The 25,912-nt window shown below is 49.5% G+C and overlaps 1 protein-coding gene across 2 annotated transcripts in view; it reads right to left on the reverse strand.

The window, feature by feature from the left end:
• The window catches only part of ERCC2 (ERCC excision repair 2, TFIIH core complex helicase subunit), a 1,394,405-nt gene that overhangs the window by 266,901 nt on the left and 1,101,592 nt on the right, over window positions 1-25,912 (reverse strand). For both annotated transcript variants that reach the window (XM_069207765.1, XM_069207766.1), the window contains one exon: window positions 22,623-22,686. In XM_069207765.1, the coding sequence (XP_069063866.1) occupies window positions 22,623-22,686 (64 nt within the window). The remainder of the gene's footprint in view (window positions 1-22,622; window positions 22,687-25,912) is intronic.

The following is a 25,912-nucleotide window of genomic DNA, read 5'->3' on the forward strand; positions in this document are numbered from 1 at the left end:
GGATAACCCTATGACCTCAGACTGGCAATCGAGTCGGGGGAACAACCAGGCCAGGGATCTTTCTTCCCTGTAGGATTATTAACTCGGGTCAGGGCTACAGGACTACTACTGACATAATTGGTGTCAAAACCTCTTTTATTCAACCCACTCATATTCAGTTGGGTAGCCTTTGTTGGAATGTTGCTAGGGGTATTACTACTGTGTCTATAAAAGTAGCCTAATGGTATGACATTAATAGCATAAGGCATCAGTTCCTTCCGCCTACAGAGCCCCAAAAATTTTCCCACCAGCACAGTTTCACACAAGTTCAGAACCACACAATCCCCCTTAATGGACTTTCTTGAGCGTCCCACCCAACTTACCCGTCTAGTCATTATAACATTCTGAAACAGCATGTCGGCTGTGATGGGACGTATGCCGGTGCTAAACCAATCGACACATTTGCTTCTAAGCTCCTGCCATGTCTCATGTTTCTTTGTGGGTATTGAGAGAACCCAGCTACGATCAATACATACGGAACTCACTTCGGCGGGAGACTAAGTATTGGTTCAATAGGTGACTTGCAGGGATCAGATGCTAGAACTTGGGCACTAGATAATACTGTAGTAACTCCCCTCCTATCCTTATTTCTAGTAACTGAAACTGAGGGCTCACCTAAAACATCTGGGCCAGAAGTTGATAGTTCCGAAGATACATGGCCCACCCTCCCTGAGGTGACAGATGTTACCTTACTGACCCTGCTGGAAGCTGAAGAAGGAAACACAGGGATAGATTCTGTGTGTGACGTGGGGTCCAAAGAACTTACACAGGACTTCATCAGGTATTCCATATTGGACAATCTGCTGTTAATCATATCAAGTAAAGACACCATACGGTGCTCCATAGCTTTCCAGGATACCCTTACATTGGGAAAGCAGCCTGTCTTCTACACCGCCGTAAGGCCCACTAATCAGAACCTGGCCTTTACGTGAGGCAGTTTTACTTAAAACAATGGATCTTGACCCATTTTGCCTTAACTTAGAAATCTTATTCGGTGGTGGCTCTGTCTGGCATGGCGGGGGAGCAAATGACTCTTTATCGTGGGGGCCCTCACTTGCACTTCTTCCAGACTCCAGTACTTCGCCCCTGACACTCTTGTGTGAGATATTATGAGCCCCAGGGTCAAGGTTGTTTAGCTCCATAACAGATTTCCTTGTAGCCTCCAAGCTTGCTTCTGTGTTGGCGATCTCTTGATTTAACACCCCCAAAGCTCCTGTTAGAAACTTTTCCCGGGAGCCAACTCCCCCAGAGTCAGGATGGGTAAGCTTTTGTTTGCCCATTACAGTGGAACAGCAAAAAAAAAAAAAAACACTATCCAAAAACTCCCCAGGCGAAAATGATATCAATATACAACTATCCCACACAGACAGGTGAAAGACCTCTTAACCGTTAGTTGCCGGAAGGGATCGGGGAAAAAGGTACAGATACAAGGTAGAAAAAAAATGTCCACCCCAAACGGTCGCTGACAGGGGCGGGACAGACCTGCCCGGGACCCGCACACACGACCCGCACCGCAGGAGGAAGGCAGGGTGATTGATGCACCATGGGACTTCGAGTCCCACCAGGGTGATGTGGCCAGCAAAGGTGGGTAAAACGGCTTGCCCCCACGGAGAAAATCGTCCGTCCTATGGAGGGGAAGGAAGTGCTTAAGTGCGTGATGACCGTGCCTCCCTCTTCAGCCAGCAGCGACTACGTCGTCGAATGATGCACCCTGGGACTGCGAGTCCCACCAGGGTGCTATGACGGACAAGGCGGGTGAAAACTGATTGCCCCCACAGAGGAAAGCGTTGCGTGCCACGGGGGAAGGCAGCGCTTAAGTGTGTGATGACAGCGCCTTCCCCCCTCAGCAGCGGCTCCATTGTGGACAGATGCACCCTGGGAACGCGATTTCCAACAGGGTGATATAGCCAGTAAAGGGGGTGAAAATCGCTTGCCTCCACAGAGAAACGCACCTTGCGCCGTGGGGGGAGGTTTAGGGGGTGGGTGGTTGTGAGGCAGCACTTACGTGTGTGATGGCGGCGCCTTCCTCTCAGCAGCGGCTACATCATGAACTGATGCACCCTGGGACCGCAAGTCCCACCAGGGTGATATCGCCAGCAAAGGGTGTGAAAACTGCTTGCCCCCACAGAGAAGAGTTTCCTGCACTGCAGGGGGAAGACAGAGCTTAAGTGCGTGATGACAACACTTCCCAGTCAGCAACGGCTATGTCGTGGGCTGATGCACCCTTGGACTGCGAGTCCCACCAGGGTGATATCGCCAGCAAAGGGTGTGATAACTGCTTGCCCCGACAGAGAAAAGCATCCTGCGCTGTTGGGGGGAAGGCAGCGCTTAAGTGTGTGATGGCAGCGCCCCCCCCCCCCACCCCAGCAGGGGCTACCTATTAGACTGATGCACCCTGGGACCGCAAGTCAAACCAGGGTGATATGGCCAGCAAAGGGGGTGAAAACTCCTTGCTCCCACTAAGAAAGGCATCCCAGAGGATACCAATATAAAATAAGTTATGCTGTCAATGGAGATCAGAGTGCAATGTATAGAACAATAGGGTATAGTATATAATGGGGTGAATGACAGTTTCAAAATAGTTCTCTCAAGACACATGAATATTTCACCATTTTTAAAGACAAGACGAGCACTCCAGGACAGCTCTGTGTTGATGTTCATTTATTGCAGCAAAACAGAAACAAAAGTGTTTCGGCTCGTCGAGCTTTTCTCAAGGTGGCAAGCCTCATCACCCAAAGAAAATAAATACAGCACGATATAAACATAATAAACATAGTAAAAATAACCAAATCATGAAAAAAGAAGTAAATTAACAAAGCAATTAAAGAAATAGTGTATGAATAAATACAATACTGGAATCTGCATAGACATGAACAAAATACTACAATTTCATAATCTTCTCCAAATGACAGCACCATATTATTAGAGACGGGGGTAACGTAGGGAAAATCCTACATCTCAAAAGCCACTTGTGTCAACAAGTTACAGAGATTCAACAATCTAGTGCATATTGCACAATGACAGGACACACAGGACCCCCATATAAATGACCCCTCAGGAAGCAGAAAAGCAATAGCAAAACGCAAAATACATATAATCCAACATATGTCCACAATATTAAAGATAACAGGTTTCAGACACTGTGGCACAGCAAAATCAAGATTTGCATTAATAAATCAACTATTCAACACAGATACATATGTAACAAACTTCATCATTTAGAGAGATGAAGGTCAACTCCCAGAGATCATATTGTAATAAATATCCATAGAGTGCATAGAGATACAGTACAGTCGCAATTCCCCAATATGGAAAGTGCCCCCATATATTCATCGGCCTAGCCAACTTGTACCACCAAATCATTGTCCTTATTAAGACTAAGGGGGTGCTTGATTTGCAAGTCGAGAATGTACCTCGATTCTAATAGCTTCACCTCTCGTATATTTCTGCTTACCCTGTCAACAGCAAACAACATAAGCTGTGAAGGATCACATTTATGTGTCACTGAAAAGTGTCTAGCAACTGAATGGGCCACATCAGTGTTTCTAATAGCTCTTTGGTGTTCTAATAGCTTTTTGGTGTTCTAATTATGCGTTTCCTTAACGGGAAAAATATTTATATATATGGTGTCCATCATAAGGAGAGTAAAGGCCCAGTGGAAGACGTTGAGATGAAATGCATTGCCCATTCACAGTTCTGTATTGTTTGTACTCTTCTGTTCAATATGTAGGTGCTCACTATGGATGAATAAAGATCACTGTTCTTTTCTTACCGCTGGACTGGGACTGACTTCGTCTATGACGTCGTCCGTATCATGAGTCTGAGAGGTAATTGCATGAGGGAGTGTATATATATATATATATATATATATATATATATATATATAATATTTTTCATAGGAAGCTGGCTCTGTATCTACTATATCAAATGAGATACAGTGTGCACAGAGTCCAGGGGTTCCCCAGAGGCTTAACGGAGGCTAAAGAAGATAATACTAATGCTCTCTTTTGTGGTAGTGAGGTCGAACAGTTAGGCTTATCAGAGGGCAGTGCAAAGCATTTGTTGTACCCACACACAAATAATAGAAGAAGCATACACTCAAATTACTTAACTCCAGACCTATGGTTTTTATATAGCAAAAATATATTTTCTTAATTTATTTCTAGAACTCCAAGAATCGAGTTGCAGGTAAGTACTTCAATAGATTTGTATTTCACACATATATCAATAGTACTTTTTGGAAATCGATAAGTTATACAGTTTTTGAAATATTGGCAAATATCTATTTTAAAATTTGACACAGTGCAATTTTCAGAAACAGTTCCTGGGGGAAGAAAGCTTAGTACAATTTATAGGCAAGTACTTTACTTACAGTTCCAGTCTCCAGGGATTCTGAAGTCCACAGGTTGGGGTTCAAGTTAACCCCACACAACCACCACCAGCAACACGGGACTAGCTGGGTGCAAAGGTCAAAGTTCAGGCAATTTTAACATGGGCTCCTATGGAGACCGGAGTACTCGGAATCAAGCCTGCCTGCAGGTAAGCACCCACGGCTTCGGAGGGCAGACCTGGGGGGATTTAGGGGAGCATGGGGGGGACCACATGTAGGCACCAAACATGCATCCTCAGTGGCACTGGGGCGGCCGGGTGCCAACAAGGCGTCAGGTTTCTAATGCTGGTCTATAAGAGGATCCCGGGGTTCATTCAGATGCTGCAGGCGAGGTGCAATGGGTTGGACTTGGACAAACCACAGGCTGGACAGGGAGGCCTGCTGAACTTAGCTGCACCGGGGGTCGGTTTCTCCGAGGCCTGGGGACTGCAGGTGCAGTGGTCTTTTAGGTGTTGGATATCTACGTCCAGAGCTTTCGTGGTAAGGGGGGTCCTCGGGATCCCCTCTGCAGGCGTCGTCGTGGAGGGATGGAGAGGTCAACACAGGGTGGGCACTTGCTCACAATCACCTGGGGACTATCTCTAGCAGGTTGGGCCACCTGGTCACTTGCAAAGGAGTCGGGTGCAGTGAGGTCAGGACTCACGGATCCAGGGAGGCTCTGGAGTCCCTTTATTGTTGTTTCTTCTTGGACAGGGCCGCTGTCCACTGGAGTTCTTGTTTTTTTTTTAAACATCTCTTTATTAAATCATGGCACCGTACAGTAGAGCATTGACAAATATGGTCAACAAACACACCTTGGTCACAGGTATCATTTTCCATTAGAACAATCATGTCTACACAGTATATCATCGCAGTTGTCAATTCTGTTATTCGTAACATGCCTTATATCTCTGCATGGAGCCACTATCCCCACGCAGTGGTCTCCTCCCTTCCCTGTTACCCATCGCCACCCCAGGGCCTTCCCTACTGTCCTCTATATTTACCCCATAGTAACCATATCTTATCAAAATTCCGGGGGCAACCCCTGCCCTGGTAAATCACCCATTCCGCGTGATGGCACCAGTCCATCTTTCTCTCCCAACTTTGGACTTCCGGCAGCTCCGAGGCCCCCCCATGATCGGGCAATATCCCCTTTGGCTACCCCTGCCGCTAGCATCAACCTCGTCTTTAGATGTCTTGGCCAGTTCTCCTCTACTGAGATCAGGAGTATCAGCCACCTGGGATCCTGAGGAACCGTGAGACACGTAATGCGGGTCATAATCTGCACCAGTCTCCCTCAAAACTGTTGTATCACCGGACACCCCCATAACATATGAAAGAATGTCCCGACCTCACCACATTCCCTTCGGCACATGTAAGGAAATGCCTTTCTTGGCATGGTTACCCCCTGACTTTTTACCTTTTGTTGATGCCAGTTATGATTGAAAGTGTGCTGGGACCCTGCTAACCAGGCCCCAGCACCAGTGTTCTTTCCCTAAACTGTACCTTTGTTCCCACAATTGGCACTGGCACTGGCACCCAGATAAGTCCCTTGTAAATGGTACCCCTGGTACCATGGACCCTGATGCCAGGGAAGGTCTCTAAGGGCTGCAGCATTTCTTATGCCACCCTGGTGACCCCTCACTCAGCACATACACACTGCCTCACACCTTGTGTGTGTTGGTGGGGAGAAAATGACTAAGTCGACATGGCACTCCCCTCAGAATGCCATGCCCACCTCACACTGCTTGTGGCATAGGTAGGTCACCCGTCTAGCAGGCCTTACAGCCCTAAGGCAGGGTGCACTTTACCACAGGTGAGGGCATATGTGCATGAGCACTATGCCCCAACTGTGCCTAAGCAAAACCTTAGACATTGTAAGTGCAGGGTAGCCATAAAGAGTATATGGTCTGGGAGTTTGTCAAACACGGACTCCACAGTTCCATAATGGCTACACTGAATACTGGGAAGTTTGGCAACAAACTTCTCAGTACAATAAATCCACACTGATGCCAGTGTGGGATTTATTGTAAAATGCACCTAGAGGGCATCTTAGAGATGCCCCCTGAATACCAGTCTGACTCCTAGTGCTAGGCTAACCAGTTTCTGCCAGCCTCCCACATCCAGACGGGTTTCTGGCCACATGGGGTGAGTGCCTTTGTCACTCTGTGGCCAGGAACAAAGCCTGTACTGGGTGGAGGTGCTTCTCACCTCCCCCTGCAGGAACTGTAACATCTGGCGGTGAGCCTCAAAAGCTTGTGTCTTTTGTTACAGCACCCCAGGGCATCCCAGCTAGTGGAGATGCCCGCCCTTCCGGCCACTGCCCCCACTTTTGACGGCAAGGCTGGAGGAGATAATGAGAAAAACAAGGAGTCATCATCCACCAGTCAGGACAGCCCCTAGGGTGTCCTGAGCTGAGCTGACCCCTGCCTTGAGAAATCCTCCATCTTGAGATTGGAGGATTCCACCAACAGGAATAGGGATGTGCCCCCGTCCCCCCAGGAAGGAGGCACAAAGAAGGTGTAACCACCCTCCAGGACAGCAGCCATTGGCTACTGCCCTCCTGACCTAAACACACCCCTAAATTTAGTATTTAGGGGCGATCCTGAACCCAGTAAATCAGGTTCCTGCAACCTACACAAAGAAGAAGGACTGCTGACCTGAAAGCCCTGCAGAGACGACGGAGACAACAACTGACCTGGCCCCAGCCCTACCGGGCTGTCTCCAGACTAAAAGAACCTGCACAGCGACGCATCCGACAGGGACCAGCGACCTCTGAGCAATCAGAGGACTGCCAAAACAGCAACAAAGAAACCATATTTAAAGGGACTCCAGCCTCACTCGGGAAGCGTGATTCCCCAACACGCTGCACCCGACGCCTCCTGCTCGTGTCTAGAAGAACCAGCACTGCAGAGAGGACCCCCAGGCGACTCCAATGACGTTGACACTCTGAGACGACCTCACTTCACCCCCACAGCGACACCTGCAGAGAGAATCCAGAGGCTCCCCCTGACCGCGACTGCCCGGTAACAAAGAAACCCGGCACCTGGAATAAGCACTGCACCCGCAGCCACCAGGCCCGAGAGAAACCAACTACCGGTGCAGGAGTGAGTGACCAGCAGGCGTCCCTCATCCTTGCCCCATTGGCAGCTGGCTCGAGAAGCCCCCCCTGTGCCCTGCCTGCACCCCCAGACTGACCCCAGGGTCTCTACTTTGAGGGTGTATTTTGTGTGCCTGTTTGTGACCCCCCCCCCCACCAAGTGCTCTACAAAACCCCCCTGGTCTGTTCCCCATGGAAGCAGGTACTTACCTGCTGGCAGACTGTAACCGGAGCACCCCTAGTCTCCATAGGCGCCTGTTATTTGGGCCCTACTTTGACCTCTGCACCTGACCGGCCCTGTGTTGCTGGGTGTTTAGGGTTGCCTTTAACCCCCAACGGTGGGCTGCCAATGCCCCAGTGACTGAACTTGTGAGTGCTTTACTTACCTGAAAAACTAACCAATACTTACCTTCCCCAGGAACTGTTGATTTTTCCAGTGTCCACTTTTAAAATAGCTTATTGCCATTTTTTCCAAAACTGTGTACATTACTGTTTTAATTCAAACTCTTTATGGCTACCCTGCACTTCCAATGACTAAGAATTGGCTTAGACACTGTAAGGGCATAGTGCTCATGCAACTATGACCTCACCTGTGGTATAGTGCACCCCGCCTTAGAGCTGTAAGGCCTGCTAGAGCGGTGACTTACGTGTGCCACAGGCAGTGGGTTGTGGCCATGGCACTCTGAGGGGAGTGCCATGTCGACAGTCTTTTTCTCCCCACCAGCACACACAAGCTGTGAGGCAGTGTGCATGTGCTGAGTGAGGGGTCCCCGGGGTGGCATAATACATGCTGCAGCCCTTAGAGACCTTCCCTGGCCACAGGGCCCTTGGTACCAGAGGTACCATTTACAAGGGACTTATCTGTGTGCCAGGGCTGTGCCAATTGTGGAGACAAAGGTACAGTTTAGGGAAAGAACACTAGTACTGGGGCCTGGTTAGCAGGGTCCCAGCACACTTTCAACCATAACTAGCATCAACAAAAGGCAACAAGTTAGGGGGTAACCATGCCAACAGTGGCGTTTTCCTACACATAGCCTCCACCGGAGAATGATCGGAAATTCCAATCGCCAGATGTGCCGTCTCATGGAAGCTACCTACACAAGAGTTGTGTCTGAATAAATAATCGAGGCGTGAGAAGCTTTGGTGACATGCAGACAAGTAGGTATATTGCTTTGCACCTGGGTTATGGGCTCTCCACAGATCTGTTAGACCCATCAAGTCTGTAAAGGATTTCAGTAAGGTCTCTCCCTCGGCCCCTCCCATCTGAGTTGACCGGTCCAGCATTGGGTCTATAGAATCATTCATGTCCCCCCCCTAAAATTAAAGTCCCCGGGGGCAGCTGAAGCAGCAGTGCCCCAAGGGCCGGAAAAGTATCTGAGTGCAGCAGAGGGCGAATGAATGCAGAGCACAAGTTGATGGCCCACCTATGCCAAGTTCCAGACCGGGCCACAAACCTGCCCAGTGGGTCGGTCCATATGGGACCGGGAATAAACGGCACTGCCTTCCTCAGTAGGATTCCTACGACTCTCGATGTGGCCGTGAAGCTGGAGTGTGCCAACATGTAGTACCCCATTCTATCCATGGCCTTATGGTGATTCACCTTCAAATGCATTTCTTGCATGAAAACTACGTCTGGTGTATGTCTCTTGATGTACTGTAGGACTAGAGTGCGTTTAATTTTATTGCGAGGCCATTTACGTTCCATGTCATGACCTTTAATGGCAAAGCCTTAGTGGTCGTCATGGGGGAGGATCCAGTGTCTTCACGACTCATCACCAATGGTCCCTGTAGACTGATCTCCCTCCCAAACCTCCCTGCCAAGGCTATTACTTTTCTCCTGGGTACCAGTTCTCTGAGCTCTCTGTAGATAAACATTAACAACTGCGAAATAACTAACCCCCCCAGTTCACAAACTAGAACCTCCCCTCCCTGCTACCCTGCATGGTAGGTTCAGAACCGCCCACCCCACCAACTTGCAGAGTGCCTGTCGCCCCAACTGTAACATGAAATGTGTTAAGGGTTCGCTGACCCTGCTCAGATATGGTGAATGGTGGCCAGAGAAATCTTCTCCTGTCGGTTTAATCAGTCAGTTTACTTAGCAACATCCTGCCCGCTGTCACTCGGTAACTTAGCCTGGTGGTCCGTCCCTCTCCGTTTCCCCCAGATCACCATGGTCTTGGGGCGGTGCGGGAGAGCCAGCTTGTTGTTGAGTTCTCGTGGGCTATCCTTTCCCTTTCTCCCGGATTTGCTGGTCTCTCTCACGCCAGCCTTCGATCCAATCCCACGTGTCTGCCGGCGAGGTAAAATACCAGGATTTGCCCTACGCTAGCACCCGGAGCCTTGCCGGAAAAAGCTTCATATATTTGATTTCCTTGGCGCGCAGCGCTTTTTTAACTTCGTCAAAGCTGCGGTGCTGTTTCTGCACTTGAAGTGTGTAGTCTGGAAAGAACCTAATATTCACATTTTCGTATTGCAGGTCCCCATGGGTGTGAGCCGCCTGTAGAATGGCATCCTGATCTCGGTGGTTGAAAATTCTGGCAATGATTGTTCTTGGAGGCACCCCCGACCTCCGGGGTGGCCCCGGCGTCCGATGCGCCCTCTCCACCGAGAAGAAGTTCAACAGTCTCTTAATATAATATCTTCCAAAAAGAGGTTCACACTTGCTCCCTGTGCACCTTCCGGTACTCTGACCATCCTGATATTGTTCTGTCTTGCGCAGCCGTCCTGGTCCTCCAGCTTGGCCACCATTGTTGCGTGCTGCGCAGTGAGGGTTCGCACTTATTCTTCCAAGCTCTTGGAGGTTGACCTAAGTGTCTGTATGTCGGATTCCGCCGAGGACATCTTGGCCGCCATCTTCTGTAAATCTGCGTGCAGCAGGGAGACATCTGCCATCACTGTGTCCAATTTAGGCTCCAGGGCAGACTTGAGATCTGAGATTGCTGCCACTATAGCTCCCAGCGAAGGTTCCGATGCACCGAGTCCAGCTGAGTCTAGCCCCGAAGAGGTCGAGGCTTGCTTGGCTATTGCCTGGTTGTCCATTTTGTTTGATTGCTGGTGGCCATGGGGTTTGGGCTTCACCATGATCTATGGCAAAGCAGGTCGATTATTTGCCTCCGTTTGCCTCCTATGTCTTTCCAACTCTCATGAGCCTCCTAGCTTACTCTCCTATTTTGAAGTTTCTCCGCTGTGGAGGCCACAGTCGATTGTGCACCCCACTACAGGCCCCTTCGTTACAGATTGTTCTTTCCATGGCGTTCCGTCGCAGGACTTGTGGACTCCCTCACTTGATCACTCATCCACTGCCAATAGTGCCCATCAGTGGCACCCAGACGAGGGAGTGCAAGCACATCACCCCCCTCCATCCCTGCTTGTTCTCCTTTCCGCTCGCCCTCGATGGTCGCCCCGCTCTCTCCCGGCAGCCAGGACGTTGCGCTTGTCACGCAGGCCTCTCCAACTCCTCTACTCCTTCCAGGCTGCAACACGCTCGCTGCCTAACCCAGGGGTTCGGCCGAGCCCCTTCGAAGTCTCATTCGCCTACCACGGGACTCTCCTTTTCTCTCTGTTGGCTTCCCACTCCAGGGGTCTGGACACCCAGCAGTCCCCCTTACCGCCCTACCAGGGTGAGCCCCCACCGCGGGCCTCTCACGGTTACCCCTGGTCCGAGGATCAGCGACTGCTCTGCCGATCACCGCCCCTCCGCCAGCGGCACAGGCTCCCACTTCGCATCGCTCCCGGGGCGCGATGCACCTCCTCTCTCGGTGGGGCCTTCCAGGCTGTTTTCGAGCCCCCAAGGGGTCACGGACAGCAGTCGCGTGCTCAGCGTTTCGAGCCCTTTGTCGTAAGGCAGGATGTCACCGGATTATAGGAGTTTTAATTTGTGGAGCCGCAGAGCTTGTTTAAATGGCGGCCATCTTCGCGTGTGCCAAACCACGCCCCAGTGTCCATGGGAGTTCTTGGTCCTTGGTGATGCACGGCAGTCGTCTGGAGCTGGGCAGAGGTCGCTAGTCCTGCAGGATGTGTTGCTTTCTTGGTGCCGGTTCTTGGAAGCAGGAGTCAGGCCGGTAGGGCTGGGGCCAAGCCAGTTTTCATCTTCCTTCTTTCCTGCCAGGAATTTGAAGACTTGGGTTCAGGGGGGACCTTAAATCCTGGATTTAGGGGCATTACAGGGGTCAGTAACCAATGGCTATTGTCCCTGAGGGTGGCTACACCTTTCCTGTACCCACTAATTTTGTGGAGGGGGGAACATTCCTAATCCTATTGGTCCCAGTCCTCCAAACCAAGATTCTGCAGGGAAGAAGTCACCTCAAGGGTGATCTTAGCTGGGATGGTCACTCCTCCCTGCTTTGCCTAACTTTCCCACTGGACTTGCTGCCAAAAGTGGGGCTTTGTCCGGGGGTGGGAAACTCCACTAGCTGGAGTGCCCTGGGGCACTGTAACATGAGGCTTGAGCCTTTGAGGCTGTGAAGCACCTCCACCCAGGACAGGCTTCGTTTCTAGGCCACAAAGGCCCTCACCCTGTGTGGTCAGAAACTTGGCTGGAAGTGGCAGGCTGGCACAGATTGGTCAGTCCTGCATTAGCAGTTTGGCTTACATACATCTCTAAGATGCCCTCTGGGAACATTTTTCAATATTTCAATAAATCCCACACTGGTGAGGGGAGTCACAATGGATCCATATCCCTTCACAGACCTGCTGTAATAACCAGTCAAGCCAAGGAATGCCCTGAGTTGAGTCTGGGGTTTTGGAGCTTCCCAGTCCAGAATTGTCTGGATCTTGGGCTGAAAGGGGTGTACTTGGACTCCTCCTACAATGTGGCCCAAGTATACAACTGTGCCCTTCCCTATTTGGCACTTTGATGCTTTATTAGTGTGGCCTGCTGATTGCAAGGCCTGCAGAACCTACCCCAGGTGGATCAGGTGATCCTGCCAGGTGGAGCTAAAGACAGAAATATCATCTAGATATGTTGCACTAAAGGACTCCAAGCCAGCAAGGACTTGATTCACCAACCTTTGGAAGGTGGCTGGGGCATTTTGTAAGCCAAAGGGCATAACAGTGAACTGATCATGTCCATCAGGTGTAGAGAATGCTGTCTTTTGTTTTGCTCCAGGTGCCATCCTAATTTGCCAGTACCCTGCAGTTAAGTCAAAGGTACTTAAGAACTTGGCTGCACCTAACCTGTCAATTAATTTGTCTGCTCTGGGTATAGGGTATGAACCTGTCTTAGTGACAAAGTTGAGACCTCTATAGTCCACACCAAACCTCATTTCCCTCTTGCCATCTTTGGTATGAGGTTTGGGGATTAAGACCACTAGGCTAGCCCAGAGACAGTCAGAGTGCTCAATTACCCCTAACTCCAGCATCTTGTGGACTTCTACTTTCATGCTCTCTTTGACTTGGTCAGACGGTCTGTATATTTTTATTTTGACAGGTAAACTGTCTCCTGCATCCACATCATGGGTACACAGGTATGTCTTTCCAGGGGTCAAGGAGAAGAGCGCAGCATACTGCTGTAGGACTTGCCTGCAGTCAGCTTGCTGTTGGGCAGAGAGGGTGTCTGAATAGACAACTCCATCTACAGACCCATCCTTAAGGTCAGTTGAGAGGAGGTCAGGGAGAGGTTCACTCTCTGCTTCCTGTTCCTCATCAGTAGCCATCAGCATGGTTATATCTGCCCTATCATTATAGAGTTTCAGGCGCTTATCATGGATCACTCTCTTGGGTGTCCTGCTAGTGCCCAGGTTTACCATTTAGGTTACCTGACTCTTCTTTTGCAAGATGGGGTAGGGGCCACTCCATGTGTCCTGAACTGCCCTGGGAGCCACACACTTTCTGCCCTGGCTGGAATTCTACCAGTGCAGCCTTTTAATTATACCACAACTTCAGGAGCTGTTGGCTGGTCTCAAGGTTTTTGGATGTCTTTTCCATATATTCAGCCATCCTAGAGCGGAGGCCAAGCACATAATCCCCTACATCTTGTTTAGGCTCATGGAGAGGTCTCCCCCAGCCTTCTTTAACAAGTGCCAGTGGTCCCCTTACAGGGTGGCCAAACAGAAGTTAAAAGGGGGAAAACCCTACTCCCTTCTGAGGCACTTCTCTGTAAGCGAAAATCAGGCATGAAAGGAGGACATCCCAGCTCCTTTTGAGTTTTTTCAGGGAGCCCCATGATCCTGCCCTTCAATGTCTTGTTGAATCTCTCAACAGTTTCATTGGTTTGTTGATGGTATGGTGTGGTGAATTTGTAAGTCACCCCACGCTCATTCCATATGTATTTCAGGTAAGCTGACATGAAGTTTGTACCTCTGTCAGAAACCACCTCCCTGGGAAAACCCACTCTGGAAAAAATACCAATCAGGGCCTTGGCTTCTGTAGTAGACCTAAGGGGAATTGGTTCAGGGTATCTGGTAGCATGATTCACTACTACCAGTATGTGCTGGTTCCCTGAGGCTGTGGGTGGCTCAAGAGGACCCACAATGTCCACACCAACCCTTTCAAAGGGAAACCCCACAACCAAAGTGGAATGGGGGGGTCTTTGGGTGGCAACCTGTCTTGCCACTGGCTTGACACAGGTGACACAGGAGCTACAAAACACCTTTTCCGGGACATATTGGGCCAATAGAAGTGGTTAACAAGCCTACTCCATGTTTTTCTTTTTCCCAAATGACTAGCTAGGGGGGTGTCATGGGCCAAAGTTAGGATAAACTCTCTAAACTACTGAGGGACTACCACTCTCCTGGTTGCACCAGGTTTGGGGTCTCTGGCCTCAATGTAAAGGAGTCCATCTTCCCAATAGATCCTGTGGGAGCCACTGACATCTCCCTTCTGCTGTGCAGCAGCTTGCTGGCTCAGGCCTTCAAGAGTGGGTCAAGTCTTTTGTCCCTGGCACAGCTATTCCCTTGAGGGTCCCCATGGGCCCAATAGCTCTAACTGATAAGGCTCCAGCTCTATGGACTCAGTTCACTTAGGGGATAAGACATCTTCCTGAGAAGAGAGGTCTTGTTTCTTGTGCTGTTCAGAGGCTGGTCCCCCGGTCATTTGACCTTTTCTCTTAGAAGGTTGGGCCATTATTCCAGGCTCCAACACTTCTTTTTCACCCTGTGCTCTGCTTTGTGCTCTAGTTTGCGCATTCAACATTTCAGGGATTCCCTGCATGGGTTTTGAGCTCTACCTCAGCCCGGGCCGAGGACTCCAGATAATTCCCAAACAAGCATTCCACTGGGATTGCAGAAAAGACCACTACCTGTTTCAAGCCAGTAACCCCTCCCCATTCTAATGTCACCAATGCCTTGGGATGGACGCTCGTCACATTGTCAGCACTGGTAACTGGATATGTTTGGCCAGCCAAATACTGTCCTGGGGAAACCATTTTTCTGTCACCATGGTGACACTGGCACCTATATCCCTCAGGGCTTCTACTTTTGTCCCATTAATTAGGAGCTCCTACCTGTATTTTTGCATGGTAGGGGGGCAGGCAGCAAGTGTGGCTATGTCCACTCCACCCTCAGAGACTAAAGTAGCTTCAGAGTGGACACTGATTTGCTCTGGGCACACTGTTAAATCCACATGGGGACTGGCTATACCAGTACTAGCTGGAACAGTGCTAGGGAGATTATTTTTGAGACAGGCTATGTCTCCAGTTTGGTGTCCATGCTGTTTACAAGTGTGACACCAGGTCTTCTTGGGATCAGAGGTTTTACCCTTGTACCCTCCTGTGCAGGTTTTTGGTGCCCTTGTGAAGACTCTTTATTTTTTGTACTTAGGTGTCTCACCACCCTTCCCTGGGGAGGCCTTGTGCCCTTTTTCTTTAGGTCACCCTCTGTGGAAGTCTTGGCAACCCTAGTCTTGGCCCAATGGTCTGCCTTCTTTCCCAATTCTTGGGGAGAAATTGGACCTAGGTCTACCAGATATTGATGCAACTTGTCATCGAAGCAGTTACTTAAAAGATGCGCTTTCATAAACAAATTATAAATCCCATCATAGGCATGCACTCCACTGGCAGTTATCCAACCATCTAGTGTTTTTACTGAGTAGTCTACAAAATAAAGCCAGGACATGCTTGAGATTTTGTGAGCCCCCTGAACCTAATTCTATACTCTTCAGTGGTGAATCCAAAGCCCTCAATCAGGGTAGCCTTCATGTGGTCGCAGGATTCAGTATCTGTACTGGTGAGTGTGAGGAGTCTATCTCTATACTTCCCAGTAAACAGTTCCCAGAGAAGAGCGCCCCAGTGAGATCTGTTTAACTTTCTGGTTTCACAATCTCTCTCAAAAGCTCTGAACCATGTGGTGATATCATCACCTTCTTCAAATTCTGAGACAATGCCTTTAGGGATTTTATTTTAGGATATAAGTATTTTCTATTGCTGCCAGCATTAATGGGTGCTAAGTCCATTTCTGCTCTCTCCCTTTCTGTAGCTAGGAGTTGTTGCTCCAAAGCTAACATTTTGGCCATCCTTGCTAAAAGGAGGTCCTCTTCATTGAGGCTGCCCTCAATGTTCCCAGAGGAGCTGGACTCCCCTGAGGCAGATCCATATCCTGTGGGTACTATTCTTGGAGATAGGGGCCTTGGGTCCCTGACCTCCATAGTTGGGTGAGGAAGGGGTGAGTTAATCTTCCTCATTTCTAACATCTTCACTGTCTGAGTGGAGGTCCCTGGTGTACTCTGACAAAAGCTCCTGGAGCTTGACCTTGGTAGGGTTAGAACCTGTTCTAATCTGTTTCAGCTTGCAGAGGTTCCTTAACTCTCCTGTAAGGAAATGCCTCCTTGGCATGGTTACCCCCTGACCTTTTGGTGATGCCAGTTATGATTCAAAGTGTGCTGGGACCCTGCAAACCAGGCTCCAGCACCAGTGTTCTTTCCTTAAACTGTACCTTTATTTCCACAATTGGCACAGCCCTGGCACCCAGATAAGTCCCTCGTAAATGGTACCCCTGGTACCAAGGGCCCTCATGCCAGAGAAGGTCTCTAAGGGCTGCAGCATGTCTTATGCCACCCTGGAGACCCCTGACTCAGCAAAAGCACACTGCCTCACAGCTTGTGTGTGCTGGTGGGGAGAAAATGACTAAGTTGACATGGCACTCCCCTCAATGTGCCATGTCAACCTCACACTGCCTGTGGCATAGGTAAGTCAACCCTCTAGCAGGCCTTATAGCCCTAGTTTCTTGAGATGACTATAATTATAACTGCTGAATTTCTATGATTTTAAGTGTGTAAAATCGGAACACACACACTATGATTTTAATGTACATGTTACTTACCTTTGTTAATGAAATATCTGGTAGAGACATATTCTAGTTGCAGATTCCTCACCTTAGAATTTTCCCCCAAGCGTCAGACTGGATCCGGAGATTTTTCTTTGAGCAATACCCTTGTGCGTCGGTAGGTGGCGTTGGTCGACTCTGCGGGCGTCGTAGGCGTCGTGATGACGTTGGGAGTAGAATATAGACACTGCCCTCGCACAGTGACGTTAGTTTCTTTTAACGACTTTCCACGCCAAAACGCAGAGCCACTAAGAACACGGAGATTGGTGTGCCAGAGCTAAGGACCTGAAAGGGGGAATCTTTGTCCCTAGAAATCAGTTTGCAAGCGGGGAGGATGGGTGGGCGGTAAGGAATCTGCAACTAGAATATGTCTCTACCAGATATTTAGTTACCGAAAGTAAGTAACTTGTACATCTGATAGAGACTTCTAGTTCCAGATTCCTTACCTTAGAATAGATACCCAAGCAATGCCATCCTCTGTGGTGGGCTGTGAGCCAAGATCATACTAGAAAGTCCTGTAGGACCGAACGACAAAATAGCTGTCTCTACGGACCTGACTGTCGTCCAGGCAGTAGTGTATAGCAAACGTGTGCAGGGACACCCACGTAGCTGCTTGGCATGCATCCAGGACAGGAACTCCGCATGCTAACGCAGTGGAAGCAGCAGTTGCTCTGGTGGAATGAGCACGCAAGCCTTCAGGAGGTTGCTTCTTGGCCAAAGATTAGCACATTTTGATGCAAAGAAGCAACCAATGATAGCAATACCACATGGCAGTAGTATTGTCCGTGAACACCTGCACCACTTTCGATTTGAGAGAGGGAACGAATGCTTTCAACACAAGCCTGATCGCCCGGAGCTCAAGCAGACTGATATGGAGCCCCGACTCCGCTGGAGACCAAAGTCCTCTGATCTCTGCCTCTCCCATGTGGCCACCCCAACCCAGAAGTGACGCATCTCTCACTATAGAGAGATCTGGTTGGGGAAAGAGAGGGATCTGCTGTGGACCCAATGTGGATTTGAAAGCAACCACTGCAGGTCTTTCGCAGTCCCCTCAGAGATCTGGACCAGGTCGGAGAGATTCCCCTGAAGCTGCGCCCACTGGAACTTCAGGTCCCACTGCAGAGCCCGGATATGCCATCTAGCCTGTGTTACTAGCAGGATGCAGGAGGCCATGAGGCCCAGCAGCCTCAGAATCAGTCTCACCGAAACCCAAGACCGTGGTTGAAGGATTGGAATCATAGCCTGAATTTCTTGGACTTGTTTTTCAGGAGGATAAGCCAGAAACTGTACTGTGTCCAGAACCACTCCGATGAAAGGGAGCGACTGAGAGGAGGGTCAGGCAGTGCTTAATTTGTGCTTGTTGTTTCCGGTGCTTAGCACCGGCACTTATTTTTTAGGGCCGGCACTTATTCTTCTACCTCAAGCATTTGCTGCAAGCAAAAGACACATTTGGGAAAGAGGACGGAAGAGAAAAACTAAAAGGCGTCACAATGGGAGTAAGCAGAAAGCTGCTAGAGTGAGCTGAAGGGGCATGGAGTGGCTTTCAATGTATTGAAGAGGCCCGAGACGGCTTCAGGATTCCGCTGCCTCAGTATTCCATGTTCGTACATTTAATTGCAGGAGCTGCGTGTTTCAGAGAAGAGCTCTGAGCACTTGCACATTTTTATTTACAAATTAAGCACTGGGGTCAGGTGTGACCGGCACGTTTATAGTGAACCCCAGTGTGTGCAGGAAGTTCGCCATAGTCTGAAGGTGGGAGACGACTTTCTGGGGCGAATCTGCCTTCAACAGCCAGTCGTCGAGGTAGGGGGAAGACTGAAACCCCTAACCTGCGCAGATGAGCTGCATCCACCGCCATCACTTTCGTGAACACCCGAGGGGCGCTGGTAAGGCCGAAGGGGAGCATGGTAAACGGAAAGTGCTCGTGATCTACCACGAATCATAGGTAACGTCTGTGGGAAGGCAGGATGGGAATGTGGAAATAAGTGTCCGGCAAGTCCAACGCTACCATCCAGTCTCCTGGGTCCAAGGCAGACAGAACCTGAGCCAGGGTGAGCATTTTGAATTTCTCCTTCTTGAGGAAGCAGTTTAGGTCCCGAAGGTCTAGGATAGGATGTAAGCCCTTGTCCTTCTTTGGTATCAGAAAGTAGCGGGAATAACAACCACAACCTACTTCTGGCACAGGGACCTTTTCTATAGCTCCCTTGGCCAGGAGACCTGCGACTTCCTGGCAGAGAAGCGCTAAATGATCCTCTGGAAGGTGATTGAAGGATGGTGGCATGGGTGGTGCAGCAGTTTCGAAAGGGAGGGAGTAGCCCTTTCAAATGATCTGCAAAACCCACCTGTCCGTGGGGATATGTTCCCAGTGGGGCAGGTGATGGCAAATTCTGTCACCAACTGGATGGGAGTGAGGGGACTAGGAGGATTTGGAGGCTGCAGCAGGGGCAGAGGTAGACTGGACATATCTCTGGTTCCCTGTCCCATGGCCACGTAGGATTCCACGTCCTCGGCCACGCATAGGCTGACCAGCGTGCGAGGCAGGGTGGCTGTGTGGAGGACGCGACAGGGAGCCCCTTCCGTGGCCACAAAAGGGGCAAAAAGCAGACTGTGGTGGGCGAGGAGGCGAAAAAAGACAGAGGGACCGAGCCGTAGCCCGGGAATCCTTTAATCTCTCTAAGGCCGAGTCCGCTTTGTCTCAGAAAAGACAGGAGTCATCAAAGGGCATGTCCATGAGTGACTGTTGGACATCCCCCGAAAAACCAGAAGTACGTAACCAGGAGTGGCGTCGTAAGGCCACCGTCGTAGCAACCCATCTGCCCAGAGAGTCAGTTGTGTCCAGCCCACAACGGATTGTGAACTTTGCCCATCATTCACAGCTTGGAAGCTGATAGCATGGGCCTCCTCCGGTATCTGCGGCAGGACTTGCGCAACTGTATCCCACAAAGAGTGGGTATAGCGTCCCAAAAGGCATGCGGTGTTCACAGACCGCAGTGCGAGACTGGAGGAGGAAAACAACTTCTTGCCAAACTGTTCCAGTCTTTTGGATTCCCTATCCGGGGGTATGGAAGGGAATGCACCTGAAGGAAGCCTGGATAACAAGACTCTCAGGCATTGGGTGTTGGGACAGAAATTTAGGGTCATTCGGAGCGGGCCGATAGGGGCGTGCAAAAGTACTATTCACAGGAGCCCCTGTGTTGGGTTTGGACCATGTACCCAAAAGGACATCGGTGAGGGCTTCAATAAAAGACAAAGAGGGTTCTGAAGTAGAAGCCCCAGGCTGAAGCACCTCTGTCAGGAGATTAGACCCCACCTCAACAGTGGGAAGCTCGAGACCAAGGACCTCAGCTGCCCTACTGACCACCATACCATAAGTTGCTCCCTCCGCCGTAGCCACGGTAGGAGAAGACAGCATGCCAGCGTCAGGAGAAGTATCCAGAACACTGGCGTCACCCAATTCCTGAGCCCAGTCCATAGCATGGTAATCCTGGCATTCTTAAGGGTTCAGGGACCCCTCCAATTCCTCACCATATTCATACCCATAAGAAAAAGGGTCAGAATCCGACCTGGGGCGAATAAGCCAAATTGAAGCTGAAGGCGGCGTCAGCCGACGCCGCTCCGACTCCAAGTCGTCGGGGATAAGAATTGGGTCGACGTCGATAGTGGGCATGACCGACTTCGGGAGCGTCGATAATCGACCCAGCACTGGGGAAGGTCTCAAGGGTGCGACCGGCGCCGGTGCGGATCCGCGCACAGACCTCGTTGACCGGAGCCGAAGCTGCCAGCGCAGAACGCGAAGGCCCCTCAGCTGAACCCCTTAGGCCCCAAGATGCCGTATCGGGGTCGGACCGCCCAAATATGAGGCGCATGGCCTCATAAAACTCTTTAAGTTGGGCGGGGGTCGCTCCGGCTCCGGGAAAATCGGGGATGCGCAGAGCCGACCCAGACGCAGGCTCTGAGGACGGAGGCCTAGTGCACGGATGCTCTTCTCATGTCGACCGAGCGACGGGGCGATGTCGGAGAGCGATGGGACTTCTTTGACTTCTTCTTCTTACCTTGACCCGAGGAATTAGAAGAAGACGAGTGGTGATGACTCCCTGACCGATCTCGAGACCTTACTCTCAAACGGGACCTACATGGAGTCGAGTGCACGACTTTGGGTCGTAGTCGAGCTCGAGACACCACAGACAAAATTGAAGAGGATCCGTCACCGATGACAGTCCTCGCATCGCTTGGACCCAGTCTTCGGGGACATCCTCGACACAACAAAGTCGCACAGAAACAACTTGACAAAACGGTTGAATTCGGCCAAAAAATTGCCAGGGTCGCTCTTCTCCAGATCAGCGTGTTGTGTGGAAAGAAAAGAAATTGACGTCCATGCGCGAGCGCGGCGTCTATATACTACTCTCGACGTCATCGCGGCGACCACAACGCCTACGACGCCCGCGGAGTTGACCAATGCCACCTACCGACGCGTAAGGGTATTGCTCGAAGAAAAATCTCCAGATCCAGTCTGACGCCTGGGGGAAAATTCCAAGGTATGGAATCTGTAACTAGAAGTCTCTATCAGATAAAGATATTAATTATGCAGAACTAAGGAACCAAGTAAGTAACTTTTCCTTTAAGGTAAACATAAGATAGGCGTCATTGTTTCTGATTGAAAAAAGGACATTACTTTATGGCGCATTTCTGTGCTTTCCTAGTTCTTATATTATGAAACCTAGTTTTTCAATGTCATCTTCATTTGGTAACGCTCGCTGGTGTAAAGTGCTTAGAAGCATTTCTTTACTCGCACTCTGAAATTACATTTCTCTTGTATTGGCTATTGTTTCTTCTTGTCACAGCTGCTACAAAGGTTTCCCCCGTGGGCAGGGCTGGCTAATTTAATGCAATACCACCAGTACTTCAAATTTCAACAACCTGCCTGACGACAAGGGTGATTAAACTTGACAGTAAATCCGTAGTTTCGACACCACACTGTTGGTTTCCAGATGGCAAATACCATCAATCCACTATATTTAGTTCGATTTTAAATGACAAGCTTTTACCAGTAAACATTTCCCTGGTTGTTATGATCTGCTGTTAAATTAATCTGGATAGTTTTATTTAGAAAAAGAGCCTTCCTTGTGTGTCGTTTCTTTCTAAATCTTCTATTGATTTTTTGCTTCTATTTTCAGAAACAGGTGAAAATCTATTTGCTGATTATTCATTTCTGAACCTATGATGTCATTAGAGTGAAGGGGTGTACTTAACTCTTATGATTATTTTTAAAGTATCTGAAATAACTTATTTAGTTTGGCCCAATGACCTTGTTGAGAAATTGCATGCAGGAACGGGCAGCCGTAGCTCTGCGCCCATGTAGAGAAGGTGTAGAATCAATTTCTCTCATCTATCTAAATCAAGAAATGTAGAAATAGCAGCTCTGTAGGTAAGTGCCATTATAGAGCAGTAGTGACACAGCACAACAGCCTTTGGTGGTACTCCTAGTTTAACATACAAAAGCTTAAAAAGGCTGAAACAGAACTGGCCTTTGGTGAGTAGAGCTGGATAAAGAAGATCTTCCTAGGGTTTAAGGTGGGCTAGCCATCATACAGACATGGAATCCAGTTACACCTTTAGGAAAGAGGCAAAGGTTACTATTAAAATAAATGTTAGCTATGCATTTCTTAGAACAGGGATGAAGCATGATGGTAAAGGTGTAATATGAAGTCTGGAATGCTCATCCAGTTCTGATATAAGAGGGAGAACAATGTCCAACAACCTTATGCGAAGAAGCACAAAAAAGAGAAAACACAAAAATCTTAACAAAATAACATACCATTATGAACAAAGTACAAACAAAAATGGTAAAATGTCTCACCAATATCCTCCCGGGTCTCAAATTTAGAGCTTATGGCCACTTGGTCATTTCCACGACCCACAACCTGAGGATGGAAACAGTCTGTGACACAAGGAAATAAAACCCAAAACTGATCCTCCTAAATCTCAATCACACATTTGTCATATTTTCTGTAAGTACTGTTTTTGATTCACTTACAGCTTAAGTTTCCCATGCAACAGTGTTTTAAGCCAAATTGTGACTGCGTAAAAAATCTAAGCTGCACCCATTCACATCGTCCACTTTTATTATCTTGCCAAAGTCAGAGGAAGCCTTATGAAAAACAAAGGCTCTTTCAACTATCACCCAACCCCACTTTCTGAACCCCGATATCTCAGGGCAAGACATTCCATAGCTGTAGACCTCGCTAACATCAAATTAAGTTACAACACACAGTCTTTGATTCCGACGAAATAACAGCTTATAAGTAAAAATCCTTTCAACTCCAACATGACATCCGTGACACTAGTTACTGTGCCACTGAATGTATGACCAGAAGTAATTTGCGTTTCCTTTTGGATGTAGTGCATTTTATTTTTTGTAAGCAGGAGTTCCCAAGGTACATACATGTTTGTTCAAACAGGAAGCAGAAACTTAAGAGATGGATCTCAGAAACCCGAACCTCTAAAGTACATTTTAGCTAAGGAATCCATAAAAGGCCAACTGTGGACACTGAAGAATATGTCTCTACCAGATATTTTGTTACCAAAGGTAAGTAACTTGTACATCTGATAGAGACTTCTAGTTGCAGATTCCTTACCTTAGAATAGATACGCAAGCAATGCCATCCTTGGAGGTGGGCTGTGAACCAAGATCATACTAGAAAGTCCTGCAGGACCGAACGACCACAGTAGCCGTCTCGACGGACCTGACTGTCCAGGCAGTAATGTTTAGCAAACGTGTGCAGGGGTGCACATGTAGCTGCCTGGCAGATATCCAGGACAGGAACACCGCGTGCTAAAGCAGTGGAAGCAGCAGTTGTTCTGGTGGAATGAGTGAGCAAGCCCTCAAGGGGCTGCTTCTTTGCCAAAGTGTAGCACATCTTGATGCAAAGAAGTACCCATCGAGAGATGGTATGTTTTTGCACCGCCTTCCCTTTCTTCACACCCACATACCTGACAAAGAGTTCATCGGCCACCCAGAAATGTTTAGTACGATTTAGCTAGAACACCAATGCTCTTTTTGTGTCCAGACAGTGGAGTATCTCCTCCTCATGACAAGGATGTGGGGGTGCGTAAAAAGTAGGCAAAGTGATGGACTGGCCTACAAGAAAAGGCGTAACAACCGTGAGAAGGAAGGAAACCTTAGTGCGGAACACCACTTTGTCAGGTGCACAGACAAGAATGGAGGCTTGGAAGAAAAAGCTTGAAGCTCACTCACTCTGCGAGCAGAAGTGATGGCAACAAGAAAGATAATCTTGAAAGTGAGGAGCCATAAAGGGCAATTGTGCATCGTCTCAAAGGGAGTACACATTAAGTAAGTAAGGACAAGATTGAGGTCCCACTGAGGCACGATAAATGAAGTGGGAGGAAATAAGTGGGAGGAAATAAATGGGTGAGACCTTTAAGTAATCTTTTCACAATCTGAGATTTAAAGAGTGAGGGCTGATCAGGTAGCCTAAGAAAGGCCGAAATGGCTGATAAATACCCTCTAAGGGTGCCCAAAGCAGAGCCCTGTTGGGCCAAAGAAAGAATGAACAAAAGAACCTCAGATAGAGGAGCAGAGAGGGGATCAACAGATTTGTTGGCACACCATGCCACAAATTTATGCCAACAACAGGCGTATACCATTTTGGTGGAGGGACGCCTGGCTGCCAAGATAACATCGCAGAATTTGGGTGGAAGATCAAAAGACGTCAACCTCCGCCGCTCAATCTCCACGCATGAAGGCGGAGATTGCACAGACTCGGGTGGAGAACCGTCCCATGTTGCTGCGACAGAAGATCCGCACAAAGAGGCAGTCTGAGTGGAGGATCGGTGGCCATGCTCAATAGCTCTGGATACCATACTCTCTGTGCCTAGATAACTTGGGCCCGGTCGTTCCTGATTTTCTTGAGAACTCTGGGCAGAAGTAGTATAGGCGGAAAGGAGGCCGGAGTTCCATTCAAGACAAAAAGCATCTCCGAGCAAGTGTCGCCTTGGAAATTCCAACGTGCAAAACAACTGACATTGTGCGTTCTCTGCGGAGGTGAACAGATCTAACCAAGACTCTCCCCCACTGCTGAAAGAGACCTTGCGCCACCTCCGGATGGAGACACCATTCGTGATCGGCTGTGCATCGATGGCTGAGTTCGTCCGCTCTGGCGTAGAGAGAACCCACCAGATGTTGAACCAAAAGGGTATTGCCCTGATGTTTCAGCCATGTCCAGAGGCGTAGGTCCTCCTGACAATGGGTCCAGGACCCTACTCTGCCCTGTTTGTTGCAGTACCACATGGTGGTAGTTCTGTCCATAAAGACTTGCACTACTTTCCCTTTTCAGAGAGGTAAGAAATTATTTAAAGCAAGCCTGATTGCTTGGAGCTCCAGAAGATTGGTACTACTTCTGGCACAGGGACCTTCTCTATGGCTCCCTTGACCAAGAGAGTCACGATTTCCTGTTGTAGAAGAGCCAAATGATCCTATGGAAGTTGGCTGATTGACGGAGGCATGGCTGGTGGAGCGATTTGAAGGGGCGGGAACAGCCCTTTCGAACTATCTGCAAAACTCACCTGTCCGTAGTGATGGACTCCCAGTGGAGCAGGTGATGGCGAATCCCGGCGCCGACTGGATCGGAGTGAGGGGACGGACTAGAAGGGTTTGGAGGCTGCAGCGGGGAGAGGGGCGGACTGGGCAGACCTATGGTTTCCTGTCCCACTTCCATGTGGGATTCCGCGTACCCGGCTACGCAGCGGCTGAACAGCATGGGTGGCACGGTGGCTGGGTTGGGGACGCGACAGGGAGCCCCATCCCCGGCCACGAAAGGCGGACTGTTGGGGGTGAGGGGCAGCGGAAAGGCCAAGGGAACGAGCCGTAGCCCAGGAGTCCTTGAACCTCTTCAAGGCCGAGTCTGCCTTGTCTCCAAAGAGATGGGAGCAATCAAAGGGCCTGCCCAAAATAGACTGTTGGACATCCCCCGAAAAACCAGAAGTACGCGATCAGGCGCGGCGTCTCAAGGCCACCGCCGTAGCAACCGATTGGCCCAGGGAGTCGGTCGTGTCCAGCCCACATCGGATCGTGAACTTCGCCGCATCGCTCCCATCGTTGACAGCTTGGGAGACAATAGCAGGGCCTCC

The sequence above is a fragment of the Pleurodeles waltl genome, chromosome 9 (assembly GCF_031143425.1).
Source record: "Pleurodeles waltl isolate 20211129_DDA chromosome 9, aPleWal1.hap1.20221129, whole genome shotgun sequence".
In the NCBI taxonomy this organism is placed as follows: domain Eukaryota; kingdom Metazoa; phylum Chordata; class Amphibia; order Caudata; family Salamandridae; genus Pleurodeles; species Pleurodeles waltl.